This window comes from Aethalodelphis obliquidens, unplaced genomic scaffold (assembly GCF_003676395.1).
Source record: "Aethalodelphis obliquidens isolate GAN/ISIS:26980383/991018 unplaced genomic scaffold, ASM367639v1 scaffold13, whole genome shotgun sequence".
Lineage (NCBI taxonomy): Eukaryota > Metazoa > Chordata > Mammalia > Artiodactyla > Delphinidae > Aethalodelphis > Aethalodelphis obliquidens.
Genome location: NW_020837957.1, coordinates 26,997,046 through 27,022,170, shown reverse-complemented (window position 1 = coordinate 27,022,170; position 25,125 = coordinate 26,997,046). Strand labels below are relative to the sequence as shown.

General features: G+C 37.3%; 1 protein-coding gene across 1 annotated transcript in view; it reads left to right on the top strand.

The window, feature by feature from the left end:
* The window catches only part of HFM1 (helicase for meiosis 1), a 121,535-nt gene that overhangs the window by 85,237 nt on the left and 11,173 nt on the right, over positions 1-25,125 (top strand). The window contains exons 29-34 of the mRNA XM_027114305.1: positions 7,746-7,826; positions 8,073-8,188; positions 17,653-17,732; positions 18,739-18,845; positions 23,187-23,432; positions 24,508-24,598. Coding sequence (XP_026970106.1) covers positions 7,746-7,826; positions 8,073-8,188; positions 17,653-17,732; positions 18,739-18,845; positions 23,187-23,432; positions 24,508-24,598 — 721 coding nt within the window. The remainder of the gene's footprint in view (positions 1-7,745; positions 7,827-8,072; positions 8,189-17,652; positions 17,733-18,738; positions 18,846-23,186; positions 23,433-24,507; positions 24,599-25,125) is intronic.

Genomic DNA, 25,125 nt, shown 5'->3' with positions numbered 1-25,125 from the left:
AGCACAGGCTGCGTCCCGGACGCGCAGGCGTCCCGGATCAGCGGCCATGGCTCAGGCGTCCCGGATCAGCGGCCATGGCTCACCGGCCCAGCCGCTCCGTGGCATGCGGGATCCTCCCAGACCGGGGCACGAACCCGCGTCCCCTGCATCGACAGGCGGACTCTCAACCACTGTGCCACCAGGAAAGCCCTAGCATGAGACTTTTATGAGAGCAAAAGTCCCCCACATTTTCAGCATAACCCTGTGGAAAACAGATAAAAGATGCTTCCTATCAGGCAAATGTTTTATTATACACATACCCCCTTCACATACATATATTATATATAAAACCATCCCAAATCTTATGAACATTCTGATTATATAATTCAGTTTTTATATGCAAATTCAAGCATCCCCAAATAAAGTTGGATAATTATACCTTTATATATAACATACATACACTATCTGCATTTTCTTTCTCAGTAACTTACACAATGAAGGGGTCATAGATTTACCCTACTAAGGTTGTGACAACAGCCTTTTCAAAACAATACAGATTTCAGTTTTTCTGACCTCTTGTCAGACCATTTTATTAAATGATAAAAACTGATATTTAGTTCAGAGAATATAGTTGCTAAATGATTGTTTCCAAATGTGCTTGTAGGTTCAACAAATATTTTAATATTTTATATTGTCAAATTGTAGGACCATATTTAAAAACAGAAGTATGCACCTAAGAGTACAAATATAATTAGAAATTTTTTTATGCTTCCTACAACTCTTTCAAAAAATTTTATTTTTTAGTTGTTTCTCACAGTTATAGTCCAAGAGATAAAATTTTTGTAAAATTTTAGGAAAAATATTTTTGCTATTTTTAAGATTAGGCAGTGTGAAAAATACACCTTTTTAGTTGTAAATTTTTTTAACTTTTATTTTTATCATTTAAACTTCTTATCCTTTAAATGCATTCTCAATAAGAAATATGGGCTTTGTTTACTTTGAAGAAAATTGATTTGACGTTAATAAGTTCATCTGCATTTGCTATGCCATTTTGAGTGTGAAAATTTAATGTACTTGAAGAATGCAAGGATAAAACCAGTGCCCAAGCAGTTTGGAAGTGTGCACATTTAAATACTAGTCAAAAGGCGTCTGCTTTTCTTTGTACTCTTTGGTGTATACATGCATTAAATTGCAAAATCAAGGACTCCAATTCATTAGTGCTATCCTTTTCTTGATAAATAACAAAATGATAGTGTAATATTTGACAAAAAAAATGAAAGGAGATTTGCTTTCTCATTTAAAAAGTAAAATTATAAATATGATTAGCATATATCAGGAACTGAAAAATAAAAAGTAATATTCTTTTAAAAATATTAATTCCAGTAGCTTATGCACAGACCACATTATTTGAATTTATAGTTAGGATGTGAAGCTGTGTCAGGGATGCCTCCTATTTTTAATTTTTTTCTGGATTTTTTTTTTTTTTTTAAGCAACTGACCCTTACCCCACTGGTCATTATCGACCCTGTTAAAGTAATTTTAAGTATTTACTTCAAATATATTTCTAGTTCACATTAATGATTTATTTTGCTTTAAATACTTGGAAACGGGAACTTTAAAAACATGTAAATTAATATATTATGTGACAGAACTAAGAAAATATATGCATTTCAGATTATGATAGTGATGGGGTATGGGATCTGTTAATTTTACACCTAAGTGTACAGCTTAGGTCAGTTTTCTCTCAGAACCTTATTTTTCCCTCAGAACCTTATTTTTCCAGTTGACAATCTCTGTAAGCTTGTGTTTGTTAATAAGACAAATTCAGACAGTTCTCAGACTTAGGGAGTGGAGTTGCACTTATATATAAGTGGAGGAGCACTTATATTTTCTAAGTATCATTTCTAACAGAAATACAGTAGTTTTGTCACTTAGGTAGTAACAGCCGTATGCTAGTATTCTGTAAACAAACTTGTATATCGTTCTCATTCCTAGCAAGACTTGCCAACACTGCCTTGAAATTTTGGGGTGTCCCCAGAATCTCTATAATTAGATTTCCAGATCCTAGTTAGTTTCCACCACTGGGAACAAATGTGTATAGTCATTGTGCACCATCTTGTGGTAATGTTTAGAAGTTCATCTATTAGAAATTGTTGGATAAGGGACAAAGTGACTCCTTATCACTTACTTCAAAACAACAACCTTCCAGGCGTTTCTTCCTATTCTTCCCACCCCACAAACTGTAGATTCCTTCCCTAAGTAAATTAAATGCATTATATGGGGAGAACTAAGGCAGCTAGTATAACTAGTAAAGCAGGGTGGTTGAGAGATCAGGCTCTGGAATTAGACCACCTGAATTAGAATCTCAAATTTGCTACTTATTATTTCATAGTTTTGAACATGTTACTTAACCTCTTTATGAATTAATTTTCTCATCTGTGGAGATATAATAGGACTGCTGTATAAGCAGACAACCAAGGATGAAGAGACATTTGAGGAAAATTTGGAACATGTGAAAGAAAGCCCAAAATAAGTAAACAGAAAGTGGACGAAAGAACAACCGGATAATTCAGAGATGTAATAAAACGTAATATAAACTAATCAGTAACATCAGAGAAATTAAAGACTAAATTGAAACCATAAAACAGAATAGCATGCTGTGAAAAAACTAAAAATTAAAGAAGAAGAGCGAGCACAGGGAAGTAAAAATTATGATTTGAAAAAAAAAAAGAAAACAGCTTAGCTGGAGAGCCAGAAAATAAAATCAGTATAATCTGAATGAAAGCAAAAAGACAAGGAGGCAGAAAACATGAGAAAAGAGGGCAATCTGGAGTCTGATACCCGACTAATAAAAGTTTCAGAAAGACAGAACAAACAAATCAGAATAAATAATTTGAGAAGATTCACTAGACTTAAAGTGAGACATATATCTGCGCATCAAAAAGGCTTACTTAGTGCTGGTTAGGATGAATGAAAGAAGATCTACAAAGGAAGCAATGTTTCAGAACATCATGGATAGAGAGAAAATCATAAATGTTTCCAAGGAACAAAAATTGAAGTAGTTTTAATGTTTTTATCAGCAACACTGGATGGTAGAAGACAGTGGACTTAAAAATCCAGGGGGAAAATGATTTCCAACCCCGTGTTCTATACCCAGGAAAACTATTAATTAAGTGTGAAAGTAAAATAAAGACATCTTAATACATTCAAGGATTCAGAAAGTTTAACTCTCATACATCCTTTCTCAGGCAGTTGTTCTAGGATGAGCAGAATCAAACAAATTAACCAATAAAGAAAAAACAATTAACCAATAAAGAAAACAATTAACCAATAAAGAAAAAGTCAAAGAATCCAGCAATAGTGGATTCAGCCCAGAAGCTTAATGAAAGGAAGTTCCAGGATGACAACTATAGCACAGGCCTAGATTGCATTGGGAGGAAGATGGAGGGCTCAAGAAAGGAGATATATATTGGGGGAGTAAATGGGTAAGGTGTTTTCATATAGTTGCCTTTATCTTTGAAATATTGAATGAACTAAAGAAACTTTAGGTAGATATTGCTAGACTAAAAGTCAGTAAAACTTCAGGGAAAATAATATGTTGCTCAAGAAAGAAAAGCACTCCACTTGATTCTGCATTAAAAATATTTTTACCTTCTATGTATCTCTCAAATTAGTCATTCTCTTTGAATCTACTAATACTACCACTCTAGACTGTTACTGTAATTTTCTTTTATCTGCTCCGTCCTCTCTCAAATCCGTTCTCCTACAGTAGCCTCTTAACTAGTTTTCTTTTTTTTTTTTTTTTTTTGCGGTACACGGACCTCTCACTGTTGTGGCCTCTCCCGTTGCGGAGCACAGGCTGCGGACGCGCAGGCTCAGCGGCCAGGGCTCACGGGCCCAGCCGCTCCGCGGCATGTGGGATCTTCCCGGACCGGGGCACGAACCCGTGTCCCCTGCATCGGCAGGCGGACTCTCAACCACTGCGCCACCAGGGAAGCCCTTAACTAGTTTTCTTGCATCTACTCTGTCCTCTCTCAAATCTGTTCTCCATACTACACTCCATAGATTGCTTTTTTCAAAATGCAAATTCAGTTATGTCCCTTCTTTGGTTAAAACACTTCAGTGGCTCCCCATAGCTCCTAGAATAAAAGATCCACATCATTAACATCCACTACAAGGTTCCATACTAACACTAAGTCAATCAGTTCCTAAGTAGCAGTGGGGTGCCAGCTGCTATGTAGTCTTGCCTCACCTCCATAGGATTGACTGGTAAAGACACAAGAGACCCAAATATATTTAGACAGTTTACTACTTACACAGACAGCAAAACATGATCAGCATGGTATCAGTTGCATGCATCCATAATCCCAGAGGATGACACGGAACTGGAGGGACCAGATGAAAATGATGGGTTGCTTTGTTTTTGAGGAGTCAACTCTAGGCTGCAGCTAAGCAACTTTATAGCCTACAGCTGTACCTGAAAGGGTCAAGGTGGAAAGTCCTATGCCTTACTAGAACCAGGAGACAGATGAGAAACTGCCTCATGGCAGCCTTGTGCAGGATAGGCAGCCTCCTGCAAGCTAAGGAGGCAGATGAGAAATAGCCTTTAACAGTTCCTCGCAAGACTGCCTATCTTGACATGTCCCAGGGAGGATCCGAGGGCATTCTGTAACTAACTGAGCCTTGCCTAGGTGGAGACATGCAATCACCAGGGTGCCATGGTGGAGCTGTTTCCCTAGGAATATAGGTTGTTCTTACTACCACTGTAGTCTCATCTCATGCAGTCTCATTTTTTGAGCATCAGCCACATTGACCTTCTTTTAATTTCTCCATGTGTCATGCTTTCTCTTGTTTTTGAGCTTTTTCTTGAAAAAAAGCTTTCTCTTGAAAGCTTCTTCATTTGCTATCCCTTTCTTTCTCCTACCCTTTGCCTTGTTAATGCCATTCTTTTTTCAGTCCTCAGTCCAATTATCACTTCATTAGGAAAGTCTTCCAAGACATTCCTGACCAGGACCATTCCCCCTGTTATGTAGCATTGTGCCCCTCTCCTTCATAGCACTCAGAACAATTTTATATTTACTTGTATAATCTTTAATTAATGTAATAATAGAGATAATACATACACTAATATATTAGTTTATTACTTAATTTTAAAATGCTATCACATACGTAATTTCATTTTATCTTTTTACCTCTGTGAGGTAACAAAACAGGTATTATTATTTTTTTTAATAAATTTATTTATTTATTTTTTATTATTTTTGGCTGCTTTGGGTCTTCATTGCTGTGTGCGGGCTTTCTCTAGTTGGGGCGAGTGGAGGCTACTCTTTGTTGTGGTGCACGGGCTTCTCATTGTAGTGGCTTCTCTTGTTGCGGAGCACGGGCTCTAGGTGCACAGGCTTCAGTAGTTGCAGCACATGGGCTCAGTAGTTGTGGCGCACGGGCTTAGCTGCTCTGCGGCATGTGGGCTCTTCCCAGCCCAGGGCTCGAACCCGTGTCCCCTGCTTTGGCAGGCGGATTCTTAACCACTGCACCACCAAGGAAGTCCAAAACAGGTAGTATTATTTTTAATCCCTGCTGTTATTGTTGTTTTTAACAGAGAACAATCCATATTAGAACTCATGTTTTCTTACTCTAGTTTAGGGTGCCCTGTACTTCACCACTGTGTTTTTCATGTAAATACATTAAATATAAAGCAACATACAGTAGGTGAGAGGGGCAAAGAAAATGCCATAAGGGCTTGAAGGAGAGAGAAATCACTTCCAATTTAGGTGATCAGTATAGATCTCCATGATGGAGGTGCCATTTGAGTTGGTCGTGAAAGCAGATAGATAGGCTTCTGGTAGACAAAGAAGGGTCTTCTAAGACAAGAGGTAATATCAAAGGTACAATCATAGAAAGGCTTGGGACTCTTTGAACACTAATGGCAAGAGAATGTATGTTTTTGGATGTAGAGTTAATATGGGTGCTAGAAGGGAGGCTAGAATTACGTTGTAGAGGACCTTAAATGTGGAATTAATTTTATTGGCAGCAGGAAGTAACTAACGTTTCTAAGTGGGCAAATTATCTGATCAGAGTTGAATTTTGGGAGGATTAATTAAGGAACAGCATATAGATAAATTGTAGCATGGTAGGACTGGATTCAAGGAAAACAGAGATCACGAACTGGGGCAAAACTTCTCAACCAGTAAGCCGTGACATACCTTGTAAAGTATAACGTTGAAACCTTTCAGACAAGGATCACTAAGAGCATACCTATATTTGAGGAAAGTTAGGTATTTTTTAATTTGCTGCAGCAAAGGAGAGCACAGCACCTGCAGAACTGTGGGTCATCTCAGGGAATTGCGAGGAGCCTATTATAGGAGTTCAGCTTGTGCCAGGTGATTCTTAGAAGGGTTTGGGAGAAGCAGAGGTCAGTTCTAGATTGGGTGCTATCAGCAAATGGGATATTGGATATTTTGCTATATCTTATCTTGGAGATGGGAGAATTAAAAAAATAGTAGTCATTTGTGTTAGCCAGAAGAGGGAGATGTTTAGTTATTTTTGTGGTTCTTCAGCGTCCTTGTCTCTACTTTCAGAAATAATTACACACTAGTCTTATATCTGTCTTCTACTACGATCATAGAGTGGCCTTATCTGATTATTGTTTATATTCTGCCGAAATTGTTTATGTTCAGTTGGGAACACTATGGTTCAGCTGTCAGCTACCAGCTGCCAGGGTTATTTTATTACTTTTTCAGTACCCAGTACATTGATCTGCTCAGCCCCCAAGGCATCTAACCAGTTGCCTCATATGGTGAGCAGCCTTATTCATTTACCCCTGGGTGCTATACATATATTATCATTGTTCAGATGTGCCATGCCTTGAAAAAGTTGATTGAGCAACACACTGAAAATGAAGAGTAAAGGACCGAGAAAGATTACAAAAGTTTTCAGAGCTCTTCACTACCTCCAACATTTCTAATTTAAAATCTGTGCTCCAGCAAAAATAAACTGATGTGTTTCTATAGTCTGTGGTTGGTTGCCTTTGGATATTATGCTGTCTATCTGGAACATCTTCCTCTGGTCCCCTTCTCATGTCCAGATCCTGTCTGTCCTTCAAGGACCACTTCAAATGTCTCTCCCTTCTCCCATGTTACTCGGAGAGTTAAAATCAAGAAAAAACCTACTTAAATATAATAAATGAAGAATAGATTATATATTTCGATATATTAAATCTAGCTTAGAGGGGTCAAGCTGAAAGCAATCTCTCCTTTCTATGAATTCATATAGCAAATTTGTTTATATCCCTAAAGCACTTATTTCTAACATTTATTAAATATGCATGGTGTCCTATCTACTAGCTGCTGTCAGTGGTACCATCAAAATGCCATGAGGTTTCCTTCTTTCCGGGTTCTTCAGGCTTAAGTATAAAGTAGAAAAAAAAAGTTTCAAAACTCCACCCTCATTCTTATCTCATTCAGCAGGAGTTAACTGATGTTCAGTGATAATTTGGTTCTATTTATATCAGGGAGGTTAAGAGAAGCTTATAGGTGACTCAGTGCTCCTTGTGAAAAGCTGGGATGGGCCCCATAGTGGGCAGGGACTGATTGTTATCAGAATATCTTTTTAAAAATACATATTAAAGGGGTTAACTTTTGAGGGAGTGTGAAAATCATAATCTTTTTGTACTGCCAGAAAGGACAGAGCTGGATAAAAACTAATTATAATTAGTCACATTAATAGATGTAGTGAAAAAGAGGCTTTCTTTTCTTATATTAATTTAGGAATGACTGCCTGCAAAAAACCTGGGAACCGAGAATGTAAACATCACTGTAAAAATAAACATACATGTGGACACGACTGCTGTGAGTTCCATAAAACAAGTTTATTTCAGGTTTTAAAAATTGAAAGGTCATTGAAGAATAGTAATAATATCCTAATTATCTATGTATGATATTTATATTATGCAGCTTATAACTCAAATAATTTTCTTTCTTTTGTGGTTAACATTTTAAAAAAGTAAATATTAGATTAGAAATTTTGAAGAAATTTGGCTTTATATGAACAATACATAAAGTTTAACTTAAACAATCTAGAATTTCTTCTCATAGGTAAAAATGGAGTTGCACAGAAGTCAGAAATGAAAGAGTCAGCAGTTTCTTCATATTTATCTGATTTAAGAAACAGAAATGCTGTTTCATCTCTTCCTCCAGTGAAACGTCTAAAGGTTAGTTTTAATAACATTTATCCCTTGTTCTGTAATTAAATGTATATGAATATCCCTTTATTCTGGGTATCAGGTAGGTATCCACAGAGTACTTTAGAGTTACATAAAGCCTTGAGTAGGAAAATGACTATTATTCATAATACTGTTTCTATAGGAAAAGATACTATAGTTTTTAATAATTAATCTATAAATCCACTTTTGGTGCATAGGGGCATAGTTATACATCCCTTTGCTTCATAAGCCTTTTTTTTTTTTTAAACCAGAGAAGAGGGATATGCAGCTTGCTTTGGTTCAGCAATTGAAACTAGAAACTCTTGCCCTTTTGTGGCTCCATCTGTGGTGGACTGCGCTGGAAAGTCTGAAGTTGATTTTGATTGATGAACATAGATGAGTACTGAGCAAGAGTCTCCCTTTCAAGTGGTGAAGAAATGGGAGTCCCCACTGGTTGATAGGCTAGTCACTAGCAGACTTACTCTAAGCCTAAGTCATCATATCCAGGGCAAAATAATTGATCAGGCCACAAAACAGAACGAAGAAAATGGCAGAGTGCCTGATTCTTTTCTAGGTCTTTTTTTTTTTAACATCTTTATTAGAGTATAATTGCTTTACAATGGTGTGTTAGTTTCTGCTTTATAACAAACTGAATCAGCTATACATGTACATATATCCCCATACCTCCTCCTTCTTGAGTCTCCCTCCCACCCTCCCTTTCCCAAACCCTAGGTGGTCACAAAGCACCGAGCTGACCTCCCTGTGCTATGCAGCTGCTTCCCACTAGCTATCTATTTTACATTTGGTAGTGTATATAAGTCCCTGCCACTCTCTCACTTCGACCCAGCTTACCCTTCCCCTCCCCGTGTCCTCAAATCCATTCTCCACATCTGCGTCTTTATTCCTGTCCTGCCCCTAGGTTTTTCATAACCATTTTTTTCTTTCTTTTTTTTAGATTCCATATATATGTGTTAGCATACAGTATTTGTTTTTCTCTTTCTGACTTACTTCACTCTGTATGACAGACGCTACGTCCAACCACCTCACTACAAGTAACTCAATTTCATTTCTTTTTATGGCTGAGTAATATCCATTGTATATATGAGCCATGTCTTCTTTATCCATTCATCTGTCAGTGGCCACTTAGTTTGCTTCCATGTCCTGGCTATTGTAAATAGAGCTGCAATGAACATTGTGGTACATGACTCTTTTTGAATGATGGTTTTCTCAAGGTATATGCAATGTGAAGTAGTGGGATTGCTGGGTTACATGGTAGTTCTATTTTTAGTCTTTTAAGGAACCTCCATACTGTTCTCCATAGTGGCTGTATCAATTTACATTCCCTCCAACAGTGCAAGAGGGTTCCCTTTTCTCCACACCCTCTCCAGCATTTATTGTTTGTAGATTTTTTGATGATGGCCATTCTTACTGGTGTGAGGTGATACCTCGTTGTACTTTTGATTTGCATTTCTCTAATGATTAGTGATGTGGAGCATCCTTTCATGTGTTTGTTGGCAATCTGTTTATCTTCTTTGGAGAAATGTCTATTTAGGTCTTCTGCCCATTTGGGGATTGGGTTGTTTGTTTTTTTGATATTGAGTTGCATGAGCTGCCTGTAAATTTTGGAGATTAATCCTTTGTCAGTTGCTTCATTTGCAAATATTTTCTCCCATACTGAGGGTTGTTTTTTCATCTTGTTTATGGTTTCCTTTGATGTGCAAAAGCATTTAAGTTTCATTAGGTCCCATTTGTTTATTTTTGTTTTTATTTCCATTTCTCTAGGAGGTGGGTCAAAAAGGATCTTGCTGTGATTTATGTCATAGAGTGTTCTGCCTATGTTCTCCTCTAAGAGTTTTATAGTGTCTGGCCTTACATTTAGGTCTTTAATCCATTTTGAGTTTATTTTTGTGTATGGTGTTAGGGAGTGTTCTAATTTCATTCTTTTACATGTAGCTGTCCAGTTTTCCCAGCACCACTTATTGAAGAGGCTGTATTTTCTCCATTGTATATTCTTGCCTCCTGTATCAAAAATAAGGTGACCATATGTGCATGGGTTTATCTCTGGGCTTTGTATCCTGTTCCATTGATCTATATTTCTGTTTTTGTGCCAGTACCATATTGTCTTGATTACTGTAGCTTTGAAGTATAGTCTGAAGTCAGGGAGCCTGATTCCTCCAGCTCCATTTTTCTTTCTCAGGATTGCTTTGGCTATTCAGGGTCTTTTGTGTTTCCATACAAATTGTGAAATTTTTCGTTCTAGTTCTGTGAGAAATGGCATTGGTAGTTTGATAGGGATTGTACTGAATCTGTAGATTGCTTTGGGTAGTATAGTAATTTTCACAATGTTGATTCTTCCAATCCCAGAACATAGTATATCTCTCCTTCTGTTTGTATCATCTTTAATTTCTTTCATCAGTGTCTTATAGTTTTCTTCATACAGGTCCATGTCTCCTTTGGTAGGTTTATTCCTAGGTATTTTATTCTTTTTGTTACAATGGTAAATGGAAGTGTTTCCTTAATTTCTCTTTCAGATTTTTCATTAGTGTATAGGAAGGCAAGAGATTTCTGTACATTAATTTTGTACCCGGCAACTTTACCAATTTCATTGATTAGCTCTAGTAGTTTTGTGGTAGAGTCTTTAGGATTCTCTATGTATAGTATCATGTCATCAGCAAACAGTGACAGCTTTACTTCTTCTTTCCGATTTAGATTCCTTTTATTTCTTTTTCTTCTCTGATTGCTGTCACTAAAACTTCCAAAACTATGTTGAATAATAGTGGTGAGAGTGGACAACCTTGTCTTGTTCCTGATCTTAGTGGAAATGGTATCAGTTTTTCACAATTGAGAATGATATTGGCTGTGGGTTTGTCATATATGACCTTTATTATGTTGAGGTAAGTTCCCTCTATGCCTACTTTCTCGAGGGTTTTTTTCATAAATTGGTGTTGAATTTTGTCAAAAGCTTTTTCTGGGGCTTCCCTGGTGGTGCAAGTGGTTGAGAGTCCACCTGCCAATGCAGGGGACACAGGTTTGTGTCCCGGTCTGGGAAGATCCCACATGCCACGGAGCAGCTGGGCCCGTGAGCCATGGCTGTTGAGCCTGTGCGTCCGGAGCCTGTGCTTTGCAATGGGAGATGCCACAGCAGTGAGAGGCCCGCATACTGAAAAAAAAAAAAAAACAGCTTTTTCTGCATCTATTGAGATGATCCTATGGTTTTTCTCCTTCAATTTGTTAATATGGTGTATCACGTTGGTTGATTTGCATATATTGAAGAATCCTTGCATTCCTGGGATAAACCCCACTTGATCCTGGTGTATGATCCTTTTAATGTACTCTTGGATTCTCTTTGCTAGTATTTTGTTGAGGGGTTTTGCATCTATGGTCATCAGTGATATTGGCCTGTAGTTTTCTTTCTTTGTGACATCTTTGTCTGGTTTTGGTATCAGGGTGATGGTGGCCTCGTAGAATGAGTTTGGGAGTGTTCCTTCCTCTGCTATATTTTGGAAGAGTTTGAGAAGGATAGGTGTTAGCTGTTCTCTAAATGTTTGATAGAATTCTCCTGTGAAGCCATCTGGTCCTGGGCTTTTGTTTGTTGGAAGAGTTTTAATCACAGTCTCAACTTCAGTGCTTGTGATTGGTCTGTTTATATTTCTGTTTCTTCCTGGGTCAGTCTCAGAAGGTTGTGCTTTTCTAAGAATTTGTCCATTTCTTCCAGGTTGTCCATTTTATTGGCATATAGTTGCTTGTAGTAATCTCTCATGAACCTTTGCATTTCTGCAGTGTCAGTAGTTACTTCTCCTTTTTCATTTCTGATTCTATTGATTTGAGTCTTCTCCCTTTTGTTTCTTGATGAGTCTGGCTAATGGTTTATCAATTTTGATTATCTTCTCAAAGAACCAGCTTTTAGTTTTATTGATCTTTGCTATTGTTTCCTTCATTTCTTTTTCTTTTATTTCTGATCTGATCTTCATAATTTCCTTCCTTCTGCAACTTTGAGGTTTTTTTATTCTTCTTTCTCTAATTGCTTTAGAGGTAAGATTAGGTCGTATTTGAGATGTTTCTTGTTTCTTGAGGTAAGATTGTATTGATCTAAACTTCCCTCTTAGAACTGCTTTTGCTGCATCCCATAGGTTTTGGGTGTTGTGTTTTCATTGTCATTTGTTTCTAGGTATTTTCTGATTTCCTCTTTGATTTCTTCAGTGATCTCTTGGTTATTAAGTAGTGTATTGTTTTGCCTCCATGTGTTTATATTTTTTACCTTTTTTTTTTCCTGTAATTGATATCTAGTCTCATAGCTTTGTGGTCAGAAAAGATACTTGATATGATTTCAATTTTCTTAACTTTACCAAGGCTTGATTTGTGACCCAAGATATGATCTATCCTGGAGAATGTTCCATGAGCATTTGAGAAGAAAGTGTATTCTGTTGTTTTTGGATAGAATGTCCTATAAATATCAATTTAGTCCATCCTGTTTAACGTATCATTTAAAGCTTGTGTTTCCTTATTTATTTTCATTTTGGATGATCTGTCCATTGGTGAAAGTGGGATGTTAAAGTCCCCTACTATGATTGTGTTACTGTCGATTTCCCCTTTTATGGCTGTTAGCATTTTCCTTATGTATTGAGGTGCTCCTATGTTGGGTGCATAAATATTTACAATTGTTATATCTTCTTCTTGGATTGATCCCTTGATCATTATGTAGTGTCCCTCTTTGTCTCTTCTAATAGTCTTTATTTTCAAGTCTATTTTGTCTGATATGAGAATTGCTACTCCAGCTTTCTTTTGATTTCCATTTGTATGGAATATCTTTTTCCATCCCCTCACTTTCAGTCTGTATGTGTTCCTAGGTCTGAAGTGGGTCTCTTGTAGACAGCATATATGTAGGTCTCATTTTTGTATCCATTCAGTCAGTGTATGTCTTTTGGTTTAAGCATTGAATCCATTTACATTTAAGGTAATTATCGATATGTATGTTCCTATTTCATTTTCTTAATTGTTTTGGGTTTGTTATTGTATGTCTTTTCCTTCTCTCGTGTTTCCTGCCTAGACAAGTTCCTTTAGCATTTGTTGTAAAGCTGGTTTGGTGGTGCTGAATTCTCTCAGCTTTTGCTTGTCTGTAAAGGTTTTAATTTCTCTGACAAAGCTGAATGAGATCCTTGCTGGGTAGAGTAATCTTTGTTGTAGAGTTTTCCCTTTCATCACTTTAAATATGTCTTGCCACTCCCTTCTGGCTTGCAGAGTTTTTGCTGAAAGATCAGCTGTTAACCTTATAGGGATTCACTTGTATATTGTTTTTCCCTTGCTGCTTTTAATATTTTTTCTTTGTATTTAATTTCTGATAGTTTGATTAATATGTGTCTTGGCGTGTTTCTCCTTGGATTTATCTGTATGTGACTGTGCTTCCTGGACTTGACTGACTATTTCCTTTCCCATATTAGGGAAGTTTTCAAATATAATCTCTTCAAATATTTTCTCAGTCCCTTTCTATTTCTCTTCTTCTTCTGGGACCCCTATAATTCGAATGTTGGTGTGTTTAATGTTGTCCCAGAGGTCTGTGAGACTGTCCTTAAATCTTATTTCTTTATTCTCCTCTGTGGTAGTTATTTCCACTATTTTATCTTCCAGGTCTCTTATCCGTTCTTCTGCCTCATTTTTTTTGCTATTGATTCCTTCTAGAGAATTTTAAATTTCATTTATTGTTGTTCATCTTGTTTGTTTGCTCTTTAGTTCTTCCAGGTCCTTGTTAAACGTGTCTTGTATTTTCTCCATTCTATTTCCAAGATTTTGGATCATCTTTACTATCATTACTCTGAATTCTTTTTCATGCAGACTGCCTATTTCCTCTTCATTTGTTTGGTATGGTGGGGTTTTACCTTGCTACTTCATCTGCTGTGTGTTTCTCTGTCTTCTCATTTTACTTAACTTCCTGTGTTTGGGGTCTCCTCACAGGCTGCAGGTTTGTAGTTCCTATTGTTTTTGGTGTCTGCCCCCAGTGTCTGCTTGGTTCAGTGGGTTGTTTTGGCTTCATGGTGGAGGGGACTAGTGCTTGTGTTCTGGTGTTCTGGTGGATGAGGCTGGATATTGTCTTTCTGGTGGGTAGGACCATGTCTGTTGGTGTGTTTTGGGGTGGCTGTGACCTTATTATGATTTTAGGCAGCCTCTCTGCTAATGGGTTGTGTTGTGTTCCTGTCTTGCTAGTTGTTTGGCATAGGGTGTCCAGCACTGTAGCTTGCTTGTCGTTGAGTGGAGCTGTGCTTTAGCGTTGAGATGTAGATCTCTGGAAGAGCTTTTGCCATTAGATATTACGTGGAGCTGAGAGGTCTCTGGTGGACCAATGTCCTGAACTCGGCTCTCCCACCTCAGAGGCACAGGCTGACACCTGGCCAAGAGCACCAAGACCCTCTCAGCCACACAGCTCAGAAGAAAAGGGAGAATAAAAGAAAGAAAGAAAACAAATAAATTAAAGTTATTAAAATAAAAAATAATTATTAAAAATTAAAAAAATTAAAGTAATAGGAAAAGAAAAAACAGAAAGAAAGAAAGAGGAGAGCAACCAAACCAAGAAACAAATCCACCAATGATAACAAGCACTAGAAACTATACTAAAAAAGAAAAAACAAACCAAAAAAACCCAGACAGGCAGAACCCTAAGACAAATGGTGAAAGCAAAGCTATACAGACAAAATCACACAAAGAAGCATACACATACACACTCACAAAAAGAGAAAAAGGAAAAAAAAATATATATCTTTGCTTCCAAAGTCCACGGCCTCAATTTTGGGATGATTCGTTGTGTATTCAGGTATTCCACAGATGCAGGGTACCTCAAGTTGATTGTGGAGATTTAATCCACTGCTCCTGAGGCTGCTGGGAGAGATTTCCCTTTCTCTTCTTTGTTCGCACAGCTCCCAGGGTTTATCTTTGGATTTGGACCCCACCTCTGCCTGAGGGCGTCTGTTCTTCACTGATACAGGACGGGGTAAAAGGAGCAGCTGATTCGGGGGCTCTGGCTCACTCAGGCGGCGGGGAGGGAGGGGTATGGAATGAGGGGCGAGCCTGCAGTGGCAGAAGCCAGTGTGACGTTGCAACAGCCTGAGGCATGCCGTGCATTCTCCCGGGAATGTTGTCCCTGGATCACGGGACCCTGGCAGTGGCGGGCTGCACTGGCTCCCAGAGGGGAGGTGTGGATAGTGACCTGTGCTCGCACACAGGCTTCCTGGTTGCTGCAGCAGCAGCAGCCTTAGCATTTTATGCCCGTCTCTGTTGTCTGCACTAATAGCCGCAGCTCGTGCCCATCTCTGGAGCTTGTTTAGGCGGTGTTCTGAATCCCCTCTCCTTGTGCACCCTGAAACAATGGTCCCTCCTGGCTAGCTGTGGCGCACTAGCCCCCTTCAGGCTGTGTTCACGCAGCCAACCCCAGCCCTCTCCCTCAGCTCCCACTGAAACCCGAGCCTCAGCTCGCAGCCCCGCCCGCCCCGGCGGGTGAGCAGACAAGCCTGTCGGGCTGGTGAGTGCCGGTCAGCACCGATCCTCTGTGCGGGAATCTCTCCGCTTTGCCCTGCGCACCCCTGTGGCTGCGCTTTCCTCCGTGGCCCCAAAGCTCCCACCACCACCACCCCCGGTCTCCAGCAGTGAAGGGGCTTCCTACTGTGTGGAAACTTTTCCTCCTTCACAGCTCCCTCCCACTGGTGCAGGTCCTGTCCCTATTCTTTTGTCTCTGTTTTTTCTTTTTTCTTTTGCCCCACCCAGGTACGTGGGGAGTTTCTTGCCTTTTGGGAAGTTTGAGGTCTTCTGCCAACATTCAGTAGGTGTTCTGTGGGGGCTGTTCCACATGTAGGTGTATTTCTGTTGTATTTGTGGGGAGGAAGGTGATCTCCAAGTCTTACTCTTCCGCCATCTTGAGGGTCTCCTCTCTAGGTCTTTTATAAGAAAGAAGATTCTCAGTCATGAGGCTAAAACAAGGAGAATATTGGGAAACATGGAGAGGTTTACAGTTTGAAATGGCAACCACCTTTTCCGAGACAATTATTTTTTAGTGTCCCAAGTTTTTCCTACCTTCTTTTTGTACTTATTCCATATCATCCTTCCTTCCCTTCATCCCTCCCTCCCTCCCTCCCTTCCTTCCTTCCTTCCTTCCATATTCATCGAGCACCAAGAATGTGCCAAGCACTATAGTAGGTGTAGAAGATCCAGTGATAAGACCATTTTAGTCCCAGACCTCATAAAGCTTACAGTTTGAGTGAAGGATACAAATAAGTAAATAGGCTTTTTCAATACAGTGTGATGAGTGATTCTGTGACAGAAGTGTAAGATAACTTGAACTTCACTCCACATTTGATAGGCCAGGAAAGGATTCCTAATAAACGTGATTGAGACCTGAATGATATATGGGCATAAGCAAGTATGGAGAGGTGAGTACCAGAGTGGTGGTAAAGAGGGATAGAAAAGTATTTCAGCTATAGAGAATATGCAGTGGTTCAGAGCTGAGAAAGAGATAGAGATCTTTTTAAAAACTGAAGTAATACGGTATATCTGGAGTTCATTTACAAGTAGGAGGGTGGAGAAAGATAAGGCTGAAGAAGTAGGAGCTAGATCATGAAAACATTTTTGCTATTTTAAGGATTTGGATTTTATCCTGAAAGTACTGAGAAATCACTGAAGGGCTTTAATCAGTGGCATGATTGGAACCGCATTTTATAAAGTTCATTCTGGATGCAATGTAGAGAATGCATTAGAGGATAATAGAAAAGGAACATAAGGACTCATTAGGGAGGTTTTGCAGTAGTGCAGGCAAGACGATGGCCTAGTCTACTGTAATGGCAGTAGCAATGGAGAGAAGTGGCTGGGTTTAATATATTTTTCAGAGGTAGAAACAACTACCTTCCTACTTATTGGTTTTAAGGGGTGAAGTAGAAGGAATAAAGATGATGCCCTTCTGGCTTGAGCAACTGGGAAAAAAGTGGGGCCTCACTAGGGTAGAAACTCTAAATGGAAAACAAGTTTGGAGGAGTAGAGACTTGATAAGTTCATTTGGGAAATACTGAATTTAGAGGCCTACAAGATGTCTAGGTAAAGATGTTCTATAGACAGTTGGATAATAGCTGTTTGAAAGTCAGGAGAGAGTTGAGCTAGAAAATCAAGAAAGAGAGCTAAGCTCAAATCTACAGAGAGCTATAGATTTGAGAGTCATTCATGTGTAGATGGTAATTGAAGCCATGGGAGTAAATGAGATCTATGATTGAGAATGAGTGAGAGTGAGAAAAGAAGAAGGCCTCGTGATGAAGAACCATGAAGAATATCAACATTTAAGAAGGGCCTGAGAAGGAGATTTGAGTTGAAAACTAGCTTGAGTTTCTCACAATTTATTGGTTTGGGGACTATATGTATCAGCAGGAATTTTCTGTTTGGCTTATTTGTTAAAAGGTGTATTGATATGAAATTGATAGTTGAACTTGTTAATTTTTCATTAATAGATGCAGATGAATAAATCTCAAAGTGTGGACCTTAAAGAGTTTGGTTTTACTCCAAAACCTTCTCTTACCAGTATATCAAGGTAAAAATATAATGTTAATATCGGAGGTAAAATATTCATCATAAACTCTCTGTTCCTCCAAATAGTCATTTATTCAGAGAAAGATGGTTACTGGCTACCTTTGAATCACAGTAATCATTTAGTTCCATAATGAGGTAATTACATCAGGAGAGTTTTGTTATCTTTTACACCCCAAATTTATTTAGAACTCTGCAGTCATAAGGATACTTTAACATTGATCTAATCTGCTCTTTCCTGGAAAACTACCCATCCTATGTGTCATGCCTCCAGGCTCTCTCTGCCTTCTAAACTTAACAGATGACAAGAGTATACTTTAAAAAGAGAAGTCATGTTGGTGTATAAAGTCTAATATTTTCCATTTAGGGGCCCACTCTATATTAATAATACCTCAGATTTATAAAATACTTTATAATTTAAAAATTGCATGTTTGTGCATTCTTTCTTTTGAACTTAACAACAACCTGGCTCATAAACCAAGGTATTTTTATCCTATTATATAGATGAAATAACCAAAGCTCATATTCAGAGGGCCCTAGATGATAATTCAGCATTCTTTTCCTATTATGATACCTAAAAGGTAACAGTATATGTAATTTCCCTTCCAGATAAGGGCATTCTGTATGCTGGGATGACATTTAATACACTTAACAACCAGTACAGAACAGCTGCTGACCAATCAGAATAGATGCCAACACTACTTCAAGAGATCCTAACTTTTGTTATCTAACTGAAAGAAGCATTAGAAATAAATTTTTAAGGCTACACACAAATAGCAGAAATCTACCCAATGGGGGAATGTAAAGATGACTAAGTGACCTAAGTAGTTGTCACTTCCATTAAACACCTATTTTTTTACCTTTTACTACTCAGGCTAGTACAGTTTATCATAGAAGTGTTGAGTGGCTGAACCAGTTTTTTCCCATTTATATGAATCAGTAGTTTTCAAAGTCAGATTAATTTTAATATTTTCTTTAACATTTTTATGGTTTTATTTATCTTTATAAAGGTCAGAATATTTAAACATACCCGAATTGCCTATAATGGAGCAGAGGTATCAGCATGAGATCTACACAAAAGGTCAACAACCAGAACCATCTGCATATCAAGACAAAGGTAAATTACTGTTGATATTGACTTGAGAGAGAAAATGATTTCTCACTACTTTGGATTGACAAGCAGTGTTATTGAAAAACCAAAATCTAAAATTATGATTATTAACTTGGCAACATTTTTCTCTTCAGTTATTGAAGCAGTTTCAAATTCTTAGGTCTGTTATTTCAGATGGTCTTGTTGTGTCTATCATAGATTCCTAAAAAATCTTTTCGTACATAGCATTGACTATTTTAATTTAAAGATAATATGAGGGGGCTTCCCTGGTGGCGCAGTGGTTGAGAGTCCGCCTGCTGATGCAGGGGACACGGGTTCGTGCCCCGGTCTGGGAAGATCCCACATGCCGCGGAGCGGCTGGGCCCGTGAGCCATGGCCGCTGAGCCTGCGCATCCGGAGCCTGCTCTCCGCAACAGGAGAGGCCACAGCAGTGAGAGGCCCGCATACTGCAAAAGAAAAAAAAGATAATATGAGGAAAAGCTGAGAATATAAGGGATCTTAGGATATGCAAAGTATTAAAATGCTGAACGATTACTTTTATATGTCTTTAGAATTATTTGAAATAAGTTTTTATTTATAAAATTAGTCCATTTTATAAAATAGCTGTGTGACCTTGGGAAAATTATTTAACCTCTTTGGGCGTTAGTCTTATCTTTAAAATTAAGGGATTAAATTGGGTGACCTTTAATATCTCTCCAGTTCTTAAACCTATGATTCTTACAAACTCTATGATATGTGAGACTATAACCTAGTTTGTGGGATATAGCTGGTTTGTAATATAGATTTGCTTTTTATCTGTGTCTGTCATTAAATTAAAGAGATAATGCATATAAATTCTTCAGCTTTGGGCCTGTTTCATCATTTCTCCGGGTCCTGCCATTAATAGCACCATTTCTCTGGGTCATGCTACTATACTAATAGCAGCCTGTTAAAACGTGTGAGAAATAATTCTGGCCACAGAGTTGTTTGTTCAAGTGGCTGTATGTAGAAATGGTAAACTTGGGATTTTCTAAAAACAATTAATTTCATGTGTGTGTTGTTTTTGACTTCTATTGCCACTCTTTCCTTCATTCTTTCACTCTATTGCTTTCTCTGGCCATAATTTAAGATCTTAGGTAGGCAAGGGCTGGAGTACCCATCATCCCTTATGACACCGTGGCAGCCATTAGGCCCAATATCAGATCAAGAAAAATCCCCTGGTCTTACCTAGACTATCAGAACATTTATCCAATTTGTTCAAAGCCTGAAAATATTATTACAACATGAATAGAAGGTGTAAGAGTATCAATCCTCTTATTTTTATCTCTCTTCAACCTGTAGCCCTCTAACTTACTCCTTGTATGGCTGATCTGTTCCCTGCCCTTCTCCACACCAGAGTTTGTCCTTCCCTACTTTCATGTTGTCTTTACATAGTTTTTCTACTTTTATTTCTTTCCCACCCACTATTCCAAATGTGATTTGTATTATGATATAAAAGTCTCATCTAGATACTTTAAACCCCAATAATAACTGTATCCCTCTTTTACTGAATGCCCCCCACCTTTTTTAAAGAAGCTATATAATATAGTAGTTCAACTTACAGGATCTAGAGATTATCTGTCTAGGTTCAAATCCTAGCTCATTTAGTAGTTGTATGACTTTTCATAGTATACTTACCCAGTTCATCTCAATTCCCTCATCTGGTTATATTTTAGGGATTTTAGGGTTAAATGAGATAATATATATAAAGCTCTTAGCATAATATCTGGTACTGTTATTAATAGTAATTGAGTATATTCATTATACTTTTTCCACATTAGTCTTTGGTGACAAAACATACTTTAAATGTATTCAAATACTGCTCTTAAGAATGTTTTAAGAAAAACATGGCAATTTTTATCATCTGTATTCCAGGTGCAAAAAGAGAAGAAGAAAAAATGTCAGAAATTATGAGAAAGCATGTTGAATTGTAAAATTTAAATTGTAACAGACCTTTGTGCAATTTCTCATTTTACAATTAAAGAAGCCAAGACTCAGAGATTAAATGACTTGCCCAAAATTACATATCTAATTAATAGCAGGACTAGAAATAGATTTCATATCTCTTGATTCCCAGGCAATGCCATTTCTATAAAATGAAATTGACTTTTAGTTATCAGTGGAGAATTGAAAATCAAGCCTGTAATATACAAACTCTTTCAACTTTCCACCCCCCCAACTATTATATTTCTCTGTTTCTGCACCCATCCATAACTCTCTATTTATTTTGAAAGAAGAATTATCTTTTCTTCTATTCAAAGTTTATCTCTCCACCTGTAATCATAATCTTTCCAATTCTGCCCCCTCTGGGTCTTTAGAAGACCAGCTATCTCTCTCCTCTTGCCCTTATTTTCAGTGTCTTCTCCCTGTGGCCTCTTTCTTTTCAGCATATAAATATGCTCAAGTCTCTTCCTTCTTTAGCTGCCAGTCCCCATCTAGCCAGATGGTCTTCTTCTCTTTATATTTCCACTGCACTTTGTACCTACTTCTCTTTTCAGGACATAGCATACTGTGTATGTGTATCAAGGCACAAAAGTAGAATAATGTGTACTGGAGTTGTAGGTACAGTTGAAGGATAGAGAAGGATTTGGATAGTGAAGAAAAGGATAGAGGTTATTTAAAGTGAAGGAAACTCACTTTAAATTTTACTGGAGCAAGCCTGTACTAACTTGTGACATGATTATTAAATTTTGGGGAATCAGGCATCATTAAAGTTTAATTATATAAACTTTCAATTAAGTTATATTAAACACAAAGGTTATAAATATTAAAAACTAACCATTTCCTAATTATTCTACTACATTTTACTGTTATCTGTATTCTTGAGATTATTTGCATCTATATTTATATCTGTATGGTGGAAATACTGTATAAAGGGGTGCTATTTTGTATTTCTTCCCAACTTTGCTTTGAGTTACGTCACATTTGTAGCTTGAAATCAGTCATGGTGGGAATACTTATAGAATGGAAATCAGCAAACACTACAAATCAGGGCCTAACTTATTGTTTTGTTTATTGTTTATACCTAAGAAAGTGATGGAGAAAATGACAGTAGTGCAGATTTAATTTATCAGTGTGTCATGTCTGTAGCCCTTATATTGTGGATAGCAAGAAAAATTGAAGGAATATTCTTCTAGCATTTGAAAATTATTATCTAATTCAGCAAGGAAATTGCTTAAGGCTATGGGTGAATGAGTGAAATCCCAACATATGTCTTTATTGTTTTACTTTTATTAAAGTCAACAAAAATATCAAACAACGCTCGAATTGACAAATGAATGTGAGAACTACATTCATTTATAAATTGTAACCATAGGTTGATACAGATACAAGAGTTTGGCAAAATTCAATGAAAACGTTCAGTGATAATCAATTAGCTATATGGAATTTACAGTTAAGCATGCTGTATATTTTATCATTATTTGTAAATTGTGTGCTATACATCCTTTACATATAATACATATATATGCATAAAATTTTTTGGAGAAGCGAGTTATTGAATATTTATTAACCACTGCTATGGAAAACTGTACAAGTAAAGACATTTAGTCCCCATAACAATCATATGTATTAGGTACTATTATTTATTTATTTATTTGGTTGTGTTGGGTCTTAGTTGCGGCAGGCAGCCTCCTTAGTTGTGGCTTGCCAGCTCCTTAGTTGTGGCATGCGAACTCTTAGTTGTGGCATGCAGGTGACATCTAGTTCCTGGACCAGGGATCGAACCCGGGCCCCCTGCATTGGGAGCGGGGAGTCTTAACCACCATGCCACCAGGGAAGTTCCATGTTAGGTACTATTATTATCCCCATTTTGCAGAGGAGAAAACTAAGCTCAGAGTTTAAATTACTTGTCTAAGATCATCCAACTAGTAAATGATAGAGGTGGAATTTTCACCCAGGTAGTCTGGCTCTAAACCCAGGCTATAAACAATGGATAACACTGAGGATATTTTAGAAGGAGAAAAATAACGATATATTTTCGTAACAATACTCAAAATTAACTGCTTGTAGGGAGAAGAGATGGGGGAGGAAGCCCATTTTAGAAGCTATTACAATCCAATCTTGGAGTAAGATTATTCTTATGTAGGAATTAAGAGGGAAAATTAATTCTGTCTAGAAGAATACCTTGAAAATTAAATTTAGTGCAGCAGTCAATCACTACATGTAATACAGTAAATAAAATTGTTGAATACAATACTCAGCAATGCTTTAGAACACTACTACTCAAGACCTCTGTTTAGTAGTTGAAAGATGTGTTTGATATGTCAATAGATAATGATGCTTAAGGTTTAAAAAGTGCCTATACTCATTTATACATACACATGACAGATTTTTCTAAACGGACCTATTCTACAACTTCAAATGAGAAAGCCCCTCAAACAATGCTGTTCAACAGAAATCTTAATGCATCTGAAAACCAGGATTTGACAGATGCGGTTAAAAGTAATTCTTCATTTTCAGAAGTTTTGAATGTGAACTTTGAATTGGGAAATGAAGTTTGGGATGATTTTGATGATGAAAGCTTAATAGAAGTTACTAGCTTTTCAACTGATACCGAGAAGACAAAAACATCAGGTAAATAGCATGAAATATATTTCATTTGTATGTATGTATTTTTGTATATATGTGTGTATTGTATTTGAAATATATGTTAGAATGAAATAATTTTATGAGAAATAATTTGAATATTTTTCAGTTAAGCTTTTGGGACTAATTTTCTTTTTCTTTTTTGTGTGCTTGCTTAATTAGTTTCAGTTTGTTAAGATTATCATTTTTAGCAAAAGTAAAATTTGACCCTCCCACAAATAACATTCCCTATCCCTAGGGACAGAGGTCAAGGTTATTCCATGATGACGATATAGGAAATGAGCTTTTTCTATTCTATTGCTCCTTATCTTGTTAAAGGCTCTATTCAAATTCAGATTGTTTATCGAATTTTCCCTCATAAAACAGACTATCCTGCTCTCCATTTTAAGATCTCACGTAGTCTGGTAATGTTTGTGAAAAACAAAAATGTTCCAATTTAAAAAATATTCTTTTTTCACATGCTAGCAAAAAACATAAAAAGATAACTTTTATTTCTAATAGAAATATTGACTTTTCAAGTATAAATAAATAAACAGGAAAAGATTATTTTCTCTTGTATTAGATATTGTGCTTAAATCATATACAATCCAAAAATAATGGGACTAGGCCTTTGAGTTACTGGTGAATCCACTCTATTTCACCAAAACAGAGAAGTGAAAATCTTGGTAAGTATAAGACAAGATAGGGAGACGGAGATACTCTTTCCCAGGATGGCTGACAGATGGAAATCAGTCCCTTGCAGACCATTGAAAATATTGAATGAACTCCGACTTGATCATTTACATGGCTTAAAAATAAATAAATAAATAAATAAATAAATAAATGAATGATAGTGGTTGGGGACCTTTTAATATAGTGACTAATAAGCTAACCTATGTGTTTTATAGTTTTATTCTCTTAGCTTTGCTCCTTTGTTTTGTCTATGCACATTAAATTTGATTATTGAGAAGAATTTTTCATTCTCTCCTTAACCAGATCATATCTGTTTGGAGAGATATTCTACTCTAGAATAGAATACAGATATTCTATTCGATTTATTTCAAAATGTTATCTTTTTACCTAGGATTTGGAAACCCTTTGAGTTCAAGAACCAGGGAAAGTAAGCTACCCTTTGAAGAATCAAAAAGCAAATTCCAAAGAGAAATGTCAAACAGGCAAGTTTTAGAACTTTATTTTCAAACACTTACAACTTTATATCCTCCTGACATGTAAGTGGAGATGGGGATAAAGTCATTAGATGTCAGAGAAGCAATAGGGTATTAGCCAACTTAAAGCCTCTTAATCTTAGAGCTGTGTTTCTCAAAGTGCTGTTGTCAGACCACCCCAAAATCAAAATTACCCAGGGGTGCACATTAAAAATGCACATTCTTGGGCCCTATGCTAGACTTACTGAATCATGGTCTCTGGGGCTAGAGCTGAGGAATCTTCACTTTTTATAAGATGTGAAAACTGAATAGGAGTTTGACAGGTAGAAAAGAGGAGACTAAGGCATTCCAGGTAGAAGAGTACATGTCAAGGGATAAGGCTTGAAAAGGCATCCCATGCTCAAGGGTCAGTAAAGTGTGGTCTATGTAGCCATAGAATTAAGGCTAAGATTGCTGAGGTCTGTGAAGGGCCATGAATGCCATATTTAGATACCTGTGCTGTATCCAGTAGGTCAGGGGTCACAAGCTCAAACTGC